Raw genomic sequence first — 18,490 nt, 5'->3', positions numbered from 1 at the left:
TTGTTGACGACTTGCTGTCTTAATTGCAAACACCTTTCAATTTCCACAAGTATGCTCGAAAAGCCAGGATGTGCCTGCAGGTGTGTGTGCGTGCCTGTGTGTACATGTATGTGGGTTCACGTGTACGCCTATGCAGTGCCTACCTACCTACAGTCACACTCTTCTTGAGTGAATACACAAGTCTGCCCTGGTTTGAATGAAATGAGAATTCACCTTTTGCACATTCAGCCAATCCCCGCCCATGTATATCCTTTGCCCACCAAAATGTGGTTCCTGGCCCCCAAGTTCTGCCAAGAGCAAAATGTTACCCCATACCACTCGGTTGCATGAGATTTATTTAAATACTGAGGGCATTCTTTACATATCATCAGATTATCAAATTTCGTTCATGCTTCAAGGAGTCATCTGTATATGAATTCATTATCCTCAGGTCTTCTTGTTCCTCATGGCCCCATCCAACCTTGTGGACTTCAACATCTGAGCAAATTTCCAATTGTAATGCGGCTTCATTTTCCTTTTGTGTTAACGATAGTCAACAAGCATGTGCTTAGCATGAGTGAGACAACCATTACTCTCAGGCAACTTTTTTCAATCTTGGGATATCAGTGGCAGTTCCTTGGCAAACGAGGTATTTTAATAGACAAGGAATGAAGTGGCTGACAAGAATATTGGCCCATAATAATAAGCTGAAGAAAGAAGGACAGGTCTGGAGGCCATGTGGGTTTGGGACCCTGAGGGTGCTGTGGCTTCAGAAAGTTCCCTTGAACACTTTCTTGGGTGGACATTTTTCAGACTTTCATTTGTCTGAAATGACTTGGAGGTCTTATGAAATTACAGTCTCTGGTTTCTCTAAGTCTGGGTGGGGCCTGAGAGTCTATATTGCTAATAAACTCCCAGATGGTGCTGATGCTGCTGGTTTGTGAGCTACATTTTGAATAGAAAATGGCTAGAACGTTCCAACAAAGAAAATTACTGTGAACAAAAGAGTCAACTCCATTCGTGTCTGTTTTCACAACTGTTAACTCCTGATTTGTTCAATTTCACTCTGTACAATTAAATCTGATGAAAACAGGTAAGAATGGAATTATTATAATTTTATTATTTTTGTGAGTACAGAGTCCCCTTGACTTGCCAGATAGCTTCCAATAAAGATAACATTTTCTCTGCTCGAAAAGAGGGTGTTGTAAAGCAATGGCATAAAGGAATACTGAACCACATTTCAACTCTCAGCCCAACGTCTTTGATACTTGTTTTGAATAAATACCTTAAGTTATAGCTGATATCCTGTATAGAAATGCATTTCCTTTCAACACCAGCATTGCTAAATGTCTGTCCACCCAGCACAACATTATTTCAATTGTCCTACACCACGTTTTTGGAAATATAGCCCCATTTTAGAAAATAGGAATTTTGAGAGTTTGCTTCAGACAAAGCATTTTAAAAAGGAACTTTCTCAAATGTGGAAATGTTTGCTTAGGTGCCAGATCAAAGGAAAAAAATGGATTTTGTATGTCTGTATAGTTTTTTAGAATGAATCCACACATTTTCATTTTCACAGTGACCTTTGCATTCGAAGGGAGCTCAGATGTGGAAACAGCTCACAGAGTTAAACCTGGGGTGACCGCTGCCATCAGACGTTGCTCTGCTGTAACAAAAGAGTTCTCAGTTCCCTTTCCCTCTGATCCTCCTGCCTGTACTTCTCCTCAAGTTTTTGCTTCTCAGAATCTGCGCAGTAAAAGGTGCAATCTGGGCTCTTTCGGATCTGTTCAAACTGACTGAAATCAGCCACATACTTTCCATTTTTTGAGAGAGAAACCACAGGCACAAATTCAAAGCCCCAGAAGATCTCCTCTGGAATATAAGATGTGCGGCTCTGGCAGACTGCGCTGGTGGATTCCACGGTGGCATTGAGGAGGACCACAAGTTCAAACTCCTTCTCCTTCAGGTTTTGGGGTGTGAGATCTCTCAGGGGACTCGTCTCATCCAGTACGTGGTAGAATGTCATGGGCAAAATGAGGAAGGGGCTCTCCGAAGAGGAGTCCACGTGGAATTTGACGGTGGCTTGGTTGAGCAGAATCTGCTCCCCTTCTTTAGTGACGTGGGTCTGGAGGAGTTTACCAGAGAGCTGGCACTGAATCAGGAGGCTCTTCCTCATGTTGGCCACCTGAATCACCAAGCACAACTTCCCGTTCTGCTTGGTGATGACTGCGCAGTGGCTGAACTTGATGGTCTCTGCCCGCTTTTTGGGTCTGGCAATCTTGGCCAGAAAGGTGCCTGTGATGAAGATCTCAATCAAGGTTGTGATGACCAACTGAGCAACCAACAGAAAAATGGCATGAGGGCATTCCTCCGTGATGGAACGGACTCCATAGCCAATGGTTGTCTGGGATTCCAGGGAAAAGAGAAACGCTCCAGTGAGAGAGTCCACTTTCATGATGCAGGGGGTGTGATTCGAAACATCCTCCCTCGGTTCTAAATCCCCGTGAATAAATGCAATGGCATAGTAGATCACTCCAAAAAGGAACCAGGTCATCACAAATGTGGCGGCAAACAGGGTGAGCTTGTATCTCCACTTCATGTCAATGACGGTCGTCCACAAGTCTTGAAGGTAGAGTAAGTATATGCCATCCACTTTGTCAATTCTCACATTGCTGTGCCCACTCTTGGACATGACTCGGGGTCTGCTGGTCTTGGGTCCAGCTCCTGCAGTGTGCTTCACCAGGGGACCACTGGACATGCTGATGTGAATGGCGTCCATTGTCAGGCTGTTGAAACCACCTAAGGAAATGGCAAAGAAAGACATTCCCTTACTGTCACATGTGGTAGAACATCCAGAGAACAGAAATAGGATAACCATGTGAAATATGTAGGAATGCATATAGACGTATATAAGAAAGGAGAATTTGGAAGCCAAGACTAGTCTACTAGTACTTGAAGAAGACAGTAGGGTGGAGTGAGGAGCATGGACTCTGGAGACAAGCAAACCTGGGCTAAATGCCAACTCTCCCATTTATTTGCTGTGTGACCTTGGGCAAGCTATTTAACTTCTCTGGATCTCAGCTCCCTAATCTATAAAATGGGAATACAACTTACTCCTCAGGTTTTTGTGATGGTTAAATGAGATAATAACTAGAAAGTGCCAAAACAAAGCCGTATGCTCAAAAAATGATGCCAATCTTCTCATGAAATCACACTCACATGCATCTACCCCACTGAGTATTATGAATATACATGTATCGTCAACTAGCACAGATTTCCAATTCTAGGAAATTTAAACATAATTTGACTGAGCATAGGGTCAGTACTGATATAACTAAAATGTACCATCTATAAGATAGTTTTGATATAGCAATAGAGAATATTAATACATGTCTTAAAAACTTTGGTAATATTAATAAAACTTTAAAAAACTTTGGTAATATTAATAAAACTTTTAAAAACTTACCCTTTTGTGTGACATTCTCTGCAACAGAAATTCATTTTCCCCCCAATCCAATGAATAATTTAGAATCCATGACCTCTCTTAGTTCTTGATGACATTGGAAAGGACTAACTTACGAACCAACGAACAACAAACACATAGTGAATAATTAGACTTTATTAGTAGTTGGTTGATATGCTGCTTATCAAAATGTCATATTAGGTATGACATTTAGGAATGTCACAAAATTTCTGCTTTACTCCTTTAGAACTGACTAGAACCAACATAGGAATCTCTTGAAAAAAAGCTAAAAACAAGTAGGTAAGTATAGGCACCCAACATTGTGGCAGAACAGACCCACTTAGAAGCTGGACTTCCATGCTAAGTCCCAGGGAACGCTCCCCTCTGCATCAACAGACCGGAACAAGCTGGGTGTGAGGCCATATGGCATCTTATACTACCTGCCTGGTGACTGAAATCAGTCACCCTACATTCCTTGAAAAAGATAATGTGAGTGATTACAGGGTAGCTCTACCTGCTTGGCATCTTTTTTCCCACCTCATTGGCATTTTAAGGATAAAGGAAAAATTCCTTCTTTCAAAAGGACCTGGATACAGTGGTCTGTGATTCATGCAATAACCTTTGCTGTTAGAGCAGCATTATCTCAATAGAAGTTTTGGAAGCAATCTTCTGGGCAAACTTTTTCAAGGAAACTGAAACCATCCATCAGAGGCTAACACTTGTTGAGGATGCAGGGAGTTGTTGTGCTTTTTAATTTTCCTGTTATATTAAGAGCGTGTCATTTACTGAATTGCCCTTGAAATGATTTTTTTTTTCTTGGAAAGGAAAGTTACTTTTTCATTTTCATTGCAAAGAAGCACCCTAAGCTATTGAGAATTTATTTTCTTGTTGAAGCCTATTCCACTTGTTTGGAGATCAGTTTAGAAGAAAAATACAGGATATAACTGATGAGCATAGGCTTTATCAGCTCCTCAGTGGCACTTCTCAGTAACCAAGAGGAAAGTGACCACCACGAAGGACTGGGAACCAAACGCCATGCCACCATGCCCAAACACCTAGTCAAGCTCAGATCACGAGCACTGCCAAAAACAAATGCAGCTTATGTACAAGTAAACACATGCACTTTAAAAAGAAAGAGAGAGAGAAACTGCTAGAAGAAAGTCATGCCATTCAATCCACTGAAATAAAAACAGAGGCATAAGTTTTCAAGTGTGAGTGACATACAAGTGTCCTGCGGGCATGAGCGAAGCTCCAAGTTCAATTGGCTGCCAGATTCTGGAAAACTTGGCCCTGTTTACATGAAGGCAATGCCATGAAGCTTCTGTTTTAACCTCTCTTTAAAAGGGGCAATGGGCCAGGCTTTGGGATGAGCTGGATTCTTTCCCTCTTTCTGCTAAAAGCTCTTTTGTTACATTTCTGCATATCCAGTGTTGGAGGTAAGGACACCAATAGCCACCCGAGATTGGTGGTCTTAAAGGGGGAACAAGGACCTAGAGCCTCTGGGGTGGGGGGTCTCGGTTTTAACATCTCATTGTGGAAAAGAGTGGCTGGTGGACCACACTCAAAGAGTAAACACCTTTTCCCTCCCTCTCAATGCCCTGTGCCCTCAGACTGTTTACTACCTGGTCACTCCCTCAGCAGGTCAGAAGGCGTCTTCTTCAAGGCAGGTGGGACGTCCTCGCTCCCCTTCACCCACCTGGCTACATGAGATTCTGCTTCTGCCTGAAAGAAAGAGGTACGCGTGGAGTTCACAGGTGTTTACAAAGAGACTGACCCAGTGAAACCGACCCTTAACTGTTCCCCCCAGGGCTAGAGCCCTAACATTCACCTTACAATCCCTGATCATCTGGCATGGTGCCCAGAATAGACCAAAGGCTCAAGGAATGTTTTAAGAATTAAATTGAAGCCCCAATCACTGCCTTCCCTATAGAATTCCCACCCTCTGGAGGGAGCTTAATAGTAAAACACCCTGGAAAGAGTGGGTTAACTCACCCCCATTGAGGCCCACTATCAACTGGCCAGCAAACAGGGAGGCAGGAAGGGGAAGTGCAGAGGAAGTAAACAGTGAGCATTGGAAGGGAAGAGTCTAGAATATTTTTACCGCCTGTGGAAATGCATTATTACTGTTGAGTCACAGAACATCAGAGCTGAAAATATTGTCAAACCCAAGGCATCTGACACGCATTTTTCAAACAAAGAGATAAATCTGGAGGTTGACTGGTCTGCCTCACAAAGATGGTTCATGGCAGAAAGAAAAATGTCCAAAGTCTTTAAAAGCTAGACTGGAGTTCTTGTCAGTACACCACAAATGCCTCTTTAGCCTCCAAAGTTTAACATAATCTGTTCTAAATTCAAAGGGTTCTTTCGCCTCCTGCTTTTCTGGAGTTCTTCTTCCTAAGATATATATCTGTAGATCTCTCCACATTTTTGTCTGTCTTACACCCAGGTGTATACATACCCTTCACACTTCCTTTCTGATCCACCAGTTACTGTAAATAGTTATAATAAGTACTCTCTGATCATGCCAATAATCCCCGTTATCAACCTGGATAGCCTCTCGCACACTTGATTCCCCCAGTGTGTTTGCAGTGTTTGGCAAACGATTTCTTATCCATTTGCATCTGCAACTATTATCACTGTAATCATCATCTGTGAAGATCCAGCATCTCCTTCTTTGTACTCATCAATCTTACCTGTATGCTTTATCATTTACACTTCATCATATGCTCTGAATATACGGTATTGTATTCTGCAGCAGACTTTCTTCGTGAAGTCTACTTCATTGTTTATACACATTCATTTCATATAATTTTATGTCACTACCTTAGATATTTTTTCCTTAGTGATTCTGCAATCTACTTGGCTTCACTTCTAAAATGTTAAGAAATAAGAGCAGTTTCCAAAAGCTAAGTTTGGAAACAACACTAAAAGGTATTCTCTAAATTCCCCTCTCCTAATCCCACAAATAAGCAATATTCCCTAGAAACCATTATAGTTTTCTTTAGTCTCTGGAAATTGTATTTATTTCTCCAGTTTTCACTATATTGTTCCAGCCCGTGGGTTGGGATTGTAATCTTAGAACGGTGTTATCTTTATTGAGGTGAAGACCTTGAAACTACTGAATGGAGAGGGCAACATTCCTCTCCTACTTCAAGCCAATAACACACACATGGAATGAAGTCATTTTGCCTATGCCGTGGAGCATTTGTTTTCTGAAGATAAAGGAAAGAAAAACATATTTTTGAAGCAGAACTAAAGAGTAAGCACATTGAAAAAGGTATTTAGCTATATGAAGAACTACACATCCAGTCTTGGGGACAAAACAATGAGAATGGAAATATGAAAGGGAGTTCCCATCATTTCCTCAGGGAGGACAAAATTCTGTCAAAGAAAGAGGGTCTTAGGAGAATGGTTGATCAAAGAAATCAGCCGCACTGAGCTGGAACACCCTGTCCTATCAGAGAGAAATCAATCTATAAATGACCAGAAAGCCACTGACCAATTAGAAGAAATATGTATGCAAATAATAAGCATGAATAGAGTCAGAATAGAGTCAGAAGTTGTCCAATGTGGGAAAGATGCAGATAAATAATAACAAGGACAATAATAAAATAAAGATTCAGGTAAGCTATAATCATCATCATAAATAGTTAACACTACAGCACTGTAATCATCGTTCTCATGCCTTCCATACATGAACTTAATTAACCCTCATACCAACATCATGAGGCAAGTGCCATCATTATCCCCATGAGGAGGAAACAGGCACAAAAAGGTTAAGCGACTCACCTAAGTTCCCAACAGCTGCACAATGTGAAGCCCCCATGCCTACCCTCTCTGCCCCTTGACAAAGGTGCTCGAGTTTTAGCTGCATCAGAATCACCTGGAAGGGTCAGAGTTTCTGATATCAGTAGGTTTGGGACGGAGCCCAAGAATTTGCACATCTAACAGCTCGCAGATCTAATACCACACTATGTCATCTAACTACCACAATATGATATACAGTTCAAATGACATCAATAGCTTTTCTCTTCTTGATGAAGACCCTTATCCCCTCATTTCCCCGGAACATTCAAAAATAACACTGTTGCACACAGGTACTGAAAACGTCTGGTTGTTCGTTTTCAGAAATGTCCTATCTCCACCATCCTCATAGATGAATGCCAATTACCTAGTGGGCCAATGATAAGTACTGATTTTTTAAAGCATTAAAGAATGATTTTTCCCCCTCCTAGTTAGTACAACACTGATTCCTTCTAAAAACTTAGTGCTCCGTTGAGTCAAATTTTGGGAGCTTTCAATTTGCCCATCATGATAAAAACTTCATTCTGTGTTCCCTGGTGGGCAGAAAAATAACCAACTTTCATCTACAGAAAAATAGCTAATAACAAAATAGGGAGGAGGCAGAGTCCTTCAGCCAAAGCTCAAGTGACGTTATTCCACGTAACTTCAAAGGGGGTGGGGAGGCATGAAGTAATGAAATCCAAATCAAGCTATAACTTTGGATTTCCAGATGAAAATTGCAATTTGAGGGTATCTGACTTTAAAGCTCTATCAAAACAGTTTCCTGTTTGTAGGAAAAGTTGCTTAAAAAGCTTCTTTGGACATCAAGTATTTCTAACAAAACAGTTTTTGCATGATCTCTTAGCTATGAATCCAAAATACCTGGATTAAATTTCACATTAAGGAACCATGCGTTTAGTAAGTAGAAAAAGAAATGCTCGACAAGAATGTACTTGGGGTTCACTGAACTCAAAGGGTTTAAAAATAATTGAAAATAAAATCAGTGAGGCTTGGCTATCCTTTCTTTGGATCCTGTGACTGTGGCCACACAAATACATGTGCTGGGACCTTTGGCTCTGGCCTCATGCCATACTCTGCCCTGCTCTTCAAAGTAGTCTACTACTCGCTTCAGTGGCTGGTCTGACTGTTCTTTATGAAGTCGTCAATTCCATCCATGTCAGCTGAGGACATGGTTGACTTTGCCAAGGTGACCTCAGAAATGGGCATGTCTACTGAAAAAGAAGAAGGTGGACAAAGTTGACTCTCAGCAGATTCCAAAGGGTGGCTCCATGGCTCTTATCTGTCGGGGAAATGACATTTTCCTTCTGCAAACCCATTTTTCCCATCAGGCCATTGGGGACTGAGGATGGTTAGGAAGAATGACAGTTTCTGGGAAGCCGTAGAATTGGTCCTTCCTGTCCGTAAGAATCTTAATGATCTGAGGGGAAGCACCAGTGGAGATGATGGGAAATTTGCAACTGAGTTTCCTCTACCTTGCTCCGTGTTTTGAGGATAAGAAGTTGGATCCAAACTGACAAAGCTAGGGTCATTTTTGGTTGTTTATAGCTGATTGTGGCTTCCAGTTATTTGCTGCTCTTCTCTGCTGGGTCCATCTATAAGGAATCCTTCCTTGGGCCTGTCCCTGGGGATGGGGGTGGAGAATCTGTTTTCATCCTTTTGGGTCAGATGTAGTCACATGACTGTGTTGGCCAATGGGGTGTGAGCTGCGGTGACTCACACCACACCTGAAGAGAGGCATCAGACTCATGGCAGGGTCTCAGGTGGGTCTCAGATGGGCTGTTCCTTCTTCTGGGGAATGGGGAGAGGGGGGCACCTGCAGCCCAGCTACAGCTAAGCCAAAGCTGACTTGCAACACAAGTGACAAAAAACTCTGGTTGCTTAAGCCACTGGATTCTTGGAAGGGATTGTTACTGAGGCAAAATCTAGTGAAAGCCTGACCACAGGGACACTCTTACTACATGTTTTTGTGTCTTAGGATTATATGCCTGACCTAAATGATACGGTATTTAAAGGAAATATGGAAAGTCTTGAAATACCCTAATGTAAACTCTGAATGTTGGTCTATGACTAAACACAGAATAGAAAAAGAAACCCAAATCTAACAAGATTCAAGTAGGAAGAAAGATTTGCTTGACCTCTAAGGACAACATAGGAAAGGCAAATAAATTCTCGTTAAATTGCTTCTAAATCAACATTTAAGTTTATCTTGACAAGACAAACTTTTCAGGGCGATAAAAGGGCCTTAGATGCTATCACTCTAATATTCTGTTGAACAAGAAGCCCTTAGTTAAGGTGATGAGAGGCACACGTTATCATTACATCACTGACAGCTTTCATTTGGGTAGGGGATACTTAAAAGGCAACAGGAACTTTCCAAAGCAACAGACAATATGGTATTTAATCTTTCTTTTTACCTTGTGAAGAAAGTATTTGCTCAATTTTCTAAATGAGGACACGAAGCTTAGAGAGATGAGATAATTCACACGTGTTCATAGAGTTAATCCATGGAGGACCTTGTTGGCAAGTCAGATCTATCTGTTTCTATAGCTGAGTTCCTACCTAGCCACTGTGCCCCTTGGTCGTCAAATTCCACTCACAAAGAGCATCTCTACTCATGATGAACTTTGATGCAGCATAAGGTAAGTTCCTCCTCACTACCCGTTAGTATCCATTACAGAATAAATAGTTATATTTGATTTATTGTTGATACCGTGCCAGACCTTATAGAGGTGTCATATATTAATTTAATTCTCACATTGATTCTGAAAGAGGTACTGCTATTGTTTGAGGATTCCGGGTTAGGAAACTATGATACAGCACAAGATTTGCTTGAGCCTGTACCCCATGTCTCTCATCTCTAAACCAAGACTTCTCTAACTTCAGCGGCCATCAGAATCACCCAGAGGTCTTGAAACATGGCTGGGTCCCACCCAGAGTTTCTGATTCAGTAGGTCTGGAGGGGAGCCTGAGAATCTGCATTTCTAATGAGTTCCCAGGTGATGCTGACTCTGCTGGTATTGAGACCACACTTTGAGAGCATGATCTGCACTATGCACCACTTAATGAATTATAAAAATACATAGGAAATTCACAAGCACATAAATCATATATCGGGTCATCTCAAAGTTCAGTCTCACTACTTTCAAACAAAGGAATGGGCCCTTTGGTGTAAGAAAGAAGAGAAAGTCAATGGGTTTAAATATATAAGTACGGTAGATGTCCGGTAGAGTTTTCAATTGCCAGAAGTGTCCTAGGGGATAGAAATTTAAGTACAATATTGTGGGGAAAAATGAGAAATTTAGGGGAAAAGGAAAGCAATTGGTTGAAAATTGCCCAAAAGTTTCTTCACTGGATAGTGGGTATCATCCTGGAGTGGATTTCAGGGTTCACTGGCCAAGAATGTCAGAGGCCTAAAGAGTGAACTTGGACTCTATGGCTGAGTGAGCGGGAGCTGAAGGGCTTTAGCTGTCCTTTGTTACGTTTTCCCCCAAGTGTATGGTGCAGGCATTTCACAAATAAAGGGATTTGTACTCAGATGATTTTGGGAAGATTTGCCTACCAAACATCCAAACAGCTCATGGTCTGCACCCATTGGAGACTGATGCCTCACGGCTATATACTACAGCTTCTGAGAAGTCCTGCTGAACTATATCTGGCATTTATGTAACATTTGAGAACACTTTGAAGAGTGCTAGTCCAGTCTAAATTTGCACTGGGGGAAAAGAGGATCAAAAAGTTGCGTGACTTGTTCAAGGTCATTGAGCCAGTGGCAGGATTAGGGGAGGAAGCAAGGCTTTGTGCTTCTCAATCCGTTTGACAGGCAGGTATCTGTGTTTGTTGTCACAAAGTATCTTGAGATGAACTACCCGTCTCACTGGATACTGATGACAAAGTAGCATAGAAGTGGGGGAACCCATCCCCCCCAACAATTGCAGCATCAGCACCACCTAGAAGCTCATTTGAAATGCCAATTCTTAAGTTTCCCACTTCAGCTACTGAATCAGAAGCTCTGCAGGTGCTACCCAAAACCTGTCTTAAAAAGAACCCAACTTCCCAAAGGATTATGTGGCCAGAGTTTGTCAGTGATGGCTTGGTGGGTTGGCGATGTCTTTCTTTTGGAAACCAACGACTACTCCTTTAAAGACAAATCCCACATTTTGCATTGCATGTGAGTGCCTGATGATCCAATTTGCCTCTGCGGTCAAATATTTAGCCTTCTCCCTATGTTTCCATTCCATTATTATTGTTTCAAATTCCATAAGTACTAAAAAAAATCCCTTTCTGTCTCTAAATGTGGTTTGCATAGTTATACCCTTTCTTCCTCAATGCAGATTCTTTTTAAAATGTTTTTCATTCTGTAGAACATCAACTTTTCTCTACTCGGCAAAAACAAGTTTAAACAGGCACAGGGTTCAATGGGAGACTCATTTTCCATTTTCCATCGCAAAGAATCTGAGCACTGGAATAAGGCAGAGGTATCATTTGCAGAATATTTTTGTAAAGACAGTTTAATTTCAAGGCCTTTATTTGTGAAAGAGCTGGCTAACCTAAATAAAACATTATACATCTGTCTGTTGTTACAAGTGACCAACTTCAGCTGAACGTTATTACTTAGTAACAGCTAACTTTCCTATAGAGTAAGAATGTGCAGCAGCTAAACAGCAAATGGAAATTTCCTTTGGTTTACCACCCTTGATCTCTCCGTGCTCCAACATGTGAAGAACTTGGGTAATAAGCATACTCTCCCCTCTAATCACAGCATGGCTTGGACATGCATTGTTGTGGAATGACTGGTAAAACAGGAAAATTTATGTCTGAGGGGGGAAAAAAAAAAACCCAAGGCGAATTGTGTTGCGGTAGCCTTCCTAACGACACTGCCCCCAACTTTCTCTTCAGGGAAGAGATTTCTTTAACTAGCTCATGGACACTCTCTTACTATTCTTGTCTGGATTAGTTCAAATGTAACACAGAGAAGGTGGCTTAAAATTGTCCCCTTCAGATTTCAGATAAGGAGAAGAAAATGCAGAGCATTTGGGTTTGTCTGACCGTAACCTGGAATAAATCGGAACGGAAGGCATCTGTTTTTGCAGACAGGGCTTGTAGAGAAACAAATATTTTATTTGGTGTATTCTGTTTAATAAAACTCAAACTGAACATAGTTGGAGCATTAAAAGAAGAAGAGAAAAATGGGAAGCAAGCCAGGACATTCGTTTTCTCTAACCTTTATCTCCCTGCTTGAGAACTTGCTTGAGACTAGAGCACTGTGTTGTTACAATGTATCATTATATAATTTGCAAAATTTCAAGTTGATTTTCCCGTAATTTGCAAAATTTCAAGTTGATTTTCCCGTTAATAAATCTGTCACTCACCAAGACATTGAATCTACCACCTTTAACCACTCACATCTTGCTTTGCCTCATATTTATAATATTTTAACTCCAATAAAGGCATGGAAATATAGAAAAAGTATCACATTATAAATATACACACCGATTGCAGGCTGGCTTCCTTTTCCGGCTGCAAGCTGACTACTTTTTCTTCTGCTTAGAATTAATTTGGAATTGTTGGTCTCTATCAGTTGATGATTAAGGGCCTTTGGTGTGATTCACCTGGACACAAGAGTGGAATTCTTGTCCTTGGTGATTTCCACGCTCATTATTATCATGATTGGAACCTTGTCTCAGACAAAGGAAATTAGGACTTTTGCTTGATTTGGATTATTTAACAATGGGACAAGTGTCAAAAGGTTTTGAAATTCAGTTTCACTCTCGGTCTAAACTTTGACCACATTCTCTGATAGAGAAACTGGATATCACGGTATCTCAAGGGGACACAGTTTATACCCAGATTCTTGGATCTTTGGTCAGTTTACTTGAAGAACTGGTCATATTTCTGAGTTGTCTGCTGGTCCCAAAGTTGAAAACATAGATGCTTATGATCACTGAGTGATAATAAGAAAATCTCAAACTTCACAATCCCTTCCCAGTCAATTAAAGTCCGAGACCTTTGGTGGTTAACGAGTCTCCATCAGTAAACAGTGTAAGGAGACACTTTCTAGCCATCTACGGTTAGTTAGCTGGGGGACTACCAGCCCAATTTCGGTGTTTTTAGGGTTGCTAGGTAAAATATGAGATGCCCAGTCAAAACTGAATTTCAGGTGGATAATAATTTTCCAGTATAACTATGTCCCATGCAATATTTGATATATACTTATACTAAAAATTACTCGTTTTTATCTAAAATCCGTATATATGTACTATATAGATATAGTATAAAGGAGATCCATGTATTTTTTAAAGATTTTATTTATTTATTTGTCAGAGAGAGAGCACAAGCAGGGGGAACGGCAGACAGAGGGAGAAGCAAGCTCCCCGCTGAGCCAAGAGTCCAATGCAGGACTTGATCCCAGGACCCTGGGATTATGATCTGAGCCGAAGGCAGATTCTTAACCGACTGAGCCACCCAGGAGTCCCAAGAAGAACTATATTTTTATTTGCTAAATCTGGCATGCTTAGGGAAGAGCAAATGTATGCTCAAGAGTAGCTCAGAAGGTCAAAAAATTTAAAGACGGGGTTTCATGTACAGATATTATTCTTAGGAGAACAACCATCCAGACTTTCCCAGTACTAGGAACCCTAAAGACAAATGTAATCATTGTGGGTTGAGAGTGTGGCCATTTCATGCACGGCTCACCAGAGCGGTCAGAAAGTCTAGCTAGCTAGTCTCATTTTTAATCTTTCAGCTTGGTGGGGGGGGGGGGGATCCTTGACCATTTTTGTGTTGTGGTCCTTTGGGTCGGACTGCCTTCTCAGAATGGGTTTAAAAAGATAAAAATAAGCTAAAGGGGATTACAAAAGACACCAGTAATATTAAAATGCACTCATTGAAGCCTTTTAAAAAAAACCAAACTGGGCTTCTCTTTTAAGCATTAATTAATAAGTGCTGGTATTTTGAAGGTGTGCTGAGCAGAAACCTTATTTCAAGATGTCTGAAACAAATGAATTGTGAAGTGGAAAAACATGACTCCTGCTCTGTCCAAGTCACAGTTGCGGCTGGTAGGATTGCAGTGTGTTCACCGTTCATAGTAAAAAAAAAAAAAAAAAAAAAAAAAAAGTATAAATTTTAGTTAGAGGTGATTGACCACAAACCGCTCCTCCCCCTGCCCCAGCCTAGGTCATGGACACCCCTTAGTTCTGCCGCTAATCTCTCCAGGCTCCGTGGACCTGGGCTTAAGCCCTGTTGTGAATGAGGCTCTGAAGTGTAGTGCTTCTGATCCTGTCACAGAAATAAGGCCAACATCTTGAATTCCCCTTGCCTGATTGCCCCATAGACACTCTTAACATTTTTAGCAATCCTTGTTTCTTTTAGAAGAATATCCAGGATCCCCAACAATTAGAACCACAGTTCATTCTTTTCCAGCAGGACATCACTGCATGGCCCAGCACTGGCAGTGACCATGCACAAGTGCATGGGGACTGGAACGGCAGTACCCCTGGGTAGACAACCCAATACCCCCGACTCCAAAGCGATGGTGCAGTTTCTTCTTACATGGAACCAAAGGAGGAAAAGATAGCTCAGATACACACACAACCCTCTGTCTTCAGAGCCTGCCACATTGCACTTCTCAGAATTGTGAAGCTGGATTTTTACAGCAAATATACTTTCAGTAGCACCCAGCTTTATCTGACTGTGATTTCCTCCTCATTCTTACCAGGAAGAAAGAAAGCTACTCATCTACGAGTAGTTATCCCCAGAACACTCCCCTTTGTAAATCCTCCAACAGCCCTCACTGCCGACAGGACCAGTCCTGCCCACCTCTGCAAAGCTAAAGACTTGATTAAGCCCGGGCTCTCCACTCCCTCTTTATCTTTGTTCCCTTCTGGATGTAGCCTGGGTGCATACTTGCCTTTTTCCTGTGTACTCAGTGCCCTCCGAGCTCCTAGTCTTGTATACACCATTCCTTCCTAAAGATTCTCATTCCCCCTTCTCCGTTTACTCCCATCTGTACTTTAAAAGTCAGGTTCAATATTACCTCTTCGGTACTTAAAAACAAACAAACAAACAAACAAACAAACAAACAAAAAACCCTACAAGCCTTTCTTCAGAAACATCACAAAGGTTAAGAGTACAGAGTTCTCCTTCTGTTAATAGTAACTGTGTGACTTTCGACAACTTACTTAACCCCTCTGTGCCTCAGTTTCTCACCTGCAGAATAGTGACAGTAAGAATTCCTACACATGATAGGGTGGTGTGAGGTTATAATACATAAAGCACCACAACGCTCTGCCTCCTCCCGCTAATTATTATATAAGAGCTATTGTCATTTTGTGCTTGCAAGAACCAAAACATACAATATATGACTTACCAAAAAGAATTATGTTTAACAATGATAACAGCAGAGGGTTAATATTTTGGTTATAGAAAGTTCTTGCAAGTTAATAAAAAACCATTGCCCCTAAAACAGCAACTTTTATAAACATACACCTCAAAAAATGAAAAACCTGGAAACTCTGAAGACATTTTGACAGTGTTTGTTCGTTCATTTGCACACCAAGAAATTACTGAGCACCTGTTATGTGCTAGGCCCTGCACTGGGTGTTGGAGATCCAGCAGTGAATAAGACAAGCTTGGTCCTTGCTTTTGTGTAGTTTATAGTAGAGCAGGGAAGGGAGGTATTAAATAAATCATTAGATGAATTTTTAAAGATATTTGTGGGAAGAATTAGGGAGACATTCAAGAATGGATGAGAGAATAGAACATGGGGTGTGTAATACATCCTAGTCTGGGATCTCAGGAAGGCATTAAAGTGGAGACATAAAGAATACAGAGCACTAGACAGGTTAAGGAGGCGGGCTAGGAGTGAGATGAGTGTTCTGGGCAGAGGGATGCATGGCGTTTGCAAAGGCCCCAGGCGTCACAGAGCTTTTACTTCTGGGAAGTAGGGAAGGACACTGAGTAGGAGGAGTAGAGCAGGGTCCGGCAGGAGCTTGGAGCAAAGCTGCACCATGCAGGGCCATCAGCCCCATCCTGAGGGAACGAGAAGCATCTCAGGGTTTCAATCAAGGAAGAGAGGGTCAGACTTGCTTTTAAAGTCATCATTTCTGGGACACCTGGGTGGCTCAGTCGTTAAGCGTCTGCCTTCAGTTCAGGTCATGATCGCAGGGTCCTGGGATCGAGCCCCGCATCGGGCTCCCTGCTCCGCGGGAAGCCTGCTTCTCCCTCTCCCACTCCCCCTGCTTGTGTTCCCTCTCTCGCTGTGTCTCTCTCTGTCCAACAAATAAATAGCAGCTTAAAAAAATAAAGTCATCATTTCTGACACAACATGCAGAATGAAGTAGAAGGACGCAAGCATAGATGCTGGAAGTCTGGTTAGCTGATGCTTTCAGCAATCCAAGATGTAAGTCCCGATGCCGGGACAAGGACAGCATCCGCGGACTGAGAGGAGCCAGGGGCTCTGAGTTACCTGTTCCAGATAGTCAACAGACACCTCTAACAGGTGGGGGGGTAGGTGAGGTCTCAAAAATGGCTCCTGCCCTCCTGGCATGAAAATGAGGTGGATGGGGTGGGGGTGAGGGGTTAAAGGGAACATACTGATGCAGAGGACACTGGATCTTCCGCTGGAATTTAAAAATCATTCATATGTTGTCAGACCCCATGCTCTTCGAACATTTTGATATTTTATGTGTGTGGAGCTCACTCTGGCACACAGTCTCAATACAGAAAGAGGGCCCGGGCCCTCCAGGGGTGAGGTCTGAGGGAGAGCTCTGTGGGATGCAGAGGGCAGGTCTAAGATAAGACCTGGGGTCTGGGCTGATGTTCACAAGAGAGAGCTGGGCAGGAGGGCCGCCTTTAATGCTGAAGGCTGCAAACAGAATTTGAAACATGTAAGTGGGTGAGATTCTCCCAGACATGGAGTATGGGAGAAGCAGGCCCAGTCTGAGCCTTGGGCAGCGTAGGCTCCTGGCAGAGTAGGAGACCCGGGGACCACGGGTCCAAGGAACACAGCTTTTTACTGGTCAGGTCAACAAAGATTTTTAAAGACATGTCAATGGTTCACACTGACAAGCATGCAGAGGTGAATGGCTTCATATACGGCTTTTGAGAGAGTCATTTGCCGCAGCTTTTTCTGGTGCCAGTTGACAATATGCTCAAAGTTTAAAGCTATTTATTTATACTGCTTGACCCAGTGACTTTACGTCTAAGAATTAATAAGAAATGTGCATTGAGATTATGTACAAGAATGCCTTCTACATTAGTTACGATACTGAAACATTCAAATCAAACTGCATCGCCAATACAGTAGAAATGATTTTAAATTTATAAAATATTTAAAAGCTGAAATACTGTGCAGTCTTTAAAAACCATGGCAAAGTGCTAAACGTGTTCAATTAAAAACAGGTATTTGATAAAGCTGGACATAGTGTATTTGCTGTGTTTCCCTCTCTAGGTGAGATTAAACTGAATGCCTCTAAAATGTTAATAGCGGTTCTCTCTTTAAAGGAAAACAAAATTAGGAAGGTTTTTCAACCACACTTTCCATTTTTATGGAGTTAATCTGAAAATTCAATTTCCCTAGTACAGACCTTTCCCAAACATTCCAGATTTTACTGTAAATGAGAAGTACTTATTGTGCCCTACTGAGAAACTTTCCACACACTGCTGTGGCCAAACCGTATGAAATAATTTACTTTCAGAGATGTTTAGACAGTACAACTCCAAGAACCTAGTGTTCAGTAAGTGTTCAGGGTTATTTTTTCATGTCAGCTTAAGGCTTCTTTTAATTGAGTGGGTTAGAAGAGTTTACATTTCACTCAAGAGGCATGCTGATAAAGCAGGTTTCCTGCCCAATGCCTTTGCTCAGGCAGGTCCCTTTACACCAAATTCCTTTTTTGTGCCCTGTGTCTGGCAACCTCCCTTTTCATCCCCCAAGGCCCAGCTCAAACATTACCTCCTTGAGCTTCCTGGGAGAGTTCCTCTTGCTTCTTCCCTCTGCCTTTTGCAAGTTGTTCCCACCTCAAGATAACATTTAAGAGTTGCTATGGTGATGTGTTTGCGACCCCTGTTTCTCCTTAAACCAGGCTCAGTGTTAATTCATCTTTTAACCCTAAAGCCCACACAAGTCCTGCCACATGTAGGGACTTCGTGTCTGAGGGAAGAACCGGACAGACAAAGATGCCATGCAAGTGAACTCCCAGCTGTCTGGATTTAGTAACTGATGAAGCTCGTTTAAAGATATGAGAACTG

The 18,490-nt window shown here is 41.9% G+C and overlaps 1 protein-coding gene across 3 annotated transcripts in view; it reads right to left on the bottom strand.

Annotated features, from left to right (window-relative positions):
- Positions 1-318: 318 nt before the first annotated feature.
- Positions 319-18,490, bottom strand: part of KCNJ15 (potassium inwardly rectifying channel subfamily J member 15) — a 75,848-nt gene continuing 57,676 nt past the window's right edge. For all 3 annotated transcript variants that reach the window (XM_025863466.2, XM_073887041.1, XM_073887042.1), the window contains exons 2-3: positions 5,065-5,164; positions 319-2,778 (exon numbers count right to left, since the gene is read on the bottom strand). In XM_025863466.2, coding sequence (XP_025719251.1) covers positions 1,631-2,758 — 1,128 coding nt within the window. In that variant the 5' untranslated portion in view covers positions 2,759-2,778; positions 5,065-5,164 and the 3' untranslated portion in view covers positions 319-1,630. The remainder of the gene's footprint in view (positions 2,779-5,064; positions 5,165-18,490) is intronic.

Source organism: Callorhinus ursinus, unplaced genomic scaffold (genome assembly GCF_003265705.2).
Source record: "Callorhinus ursinus isolate GAN/ISIS: 27379988/994484 unplaced genomic scaffold, GSC_fseal_2.0 scaffold75, whole genome shotgun sequence".
NCBI classification, from domain to species: Eukaryota; Metazoa; Chordata; class Mammalia; order Carnivora; family Otariidae; genus Callorhinus; species Callorhinus ursinus.
The sequence above is the reverse complement of the archived record's forward strand: the minus strand, read 5'-3'. Positions and strand labels throughout refer to the sequence as shown.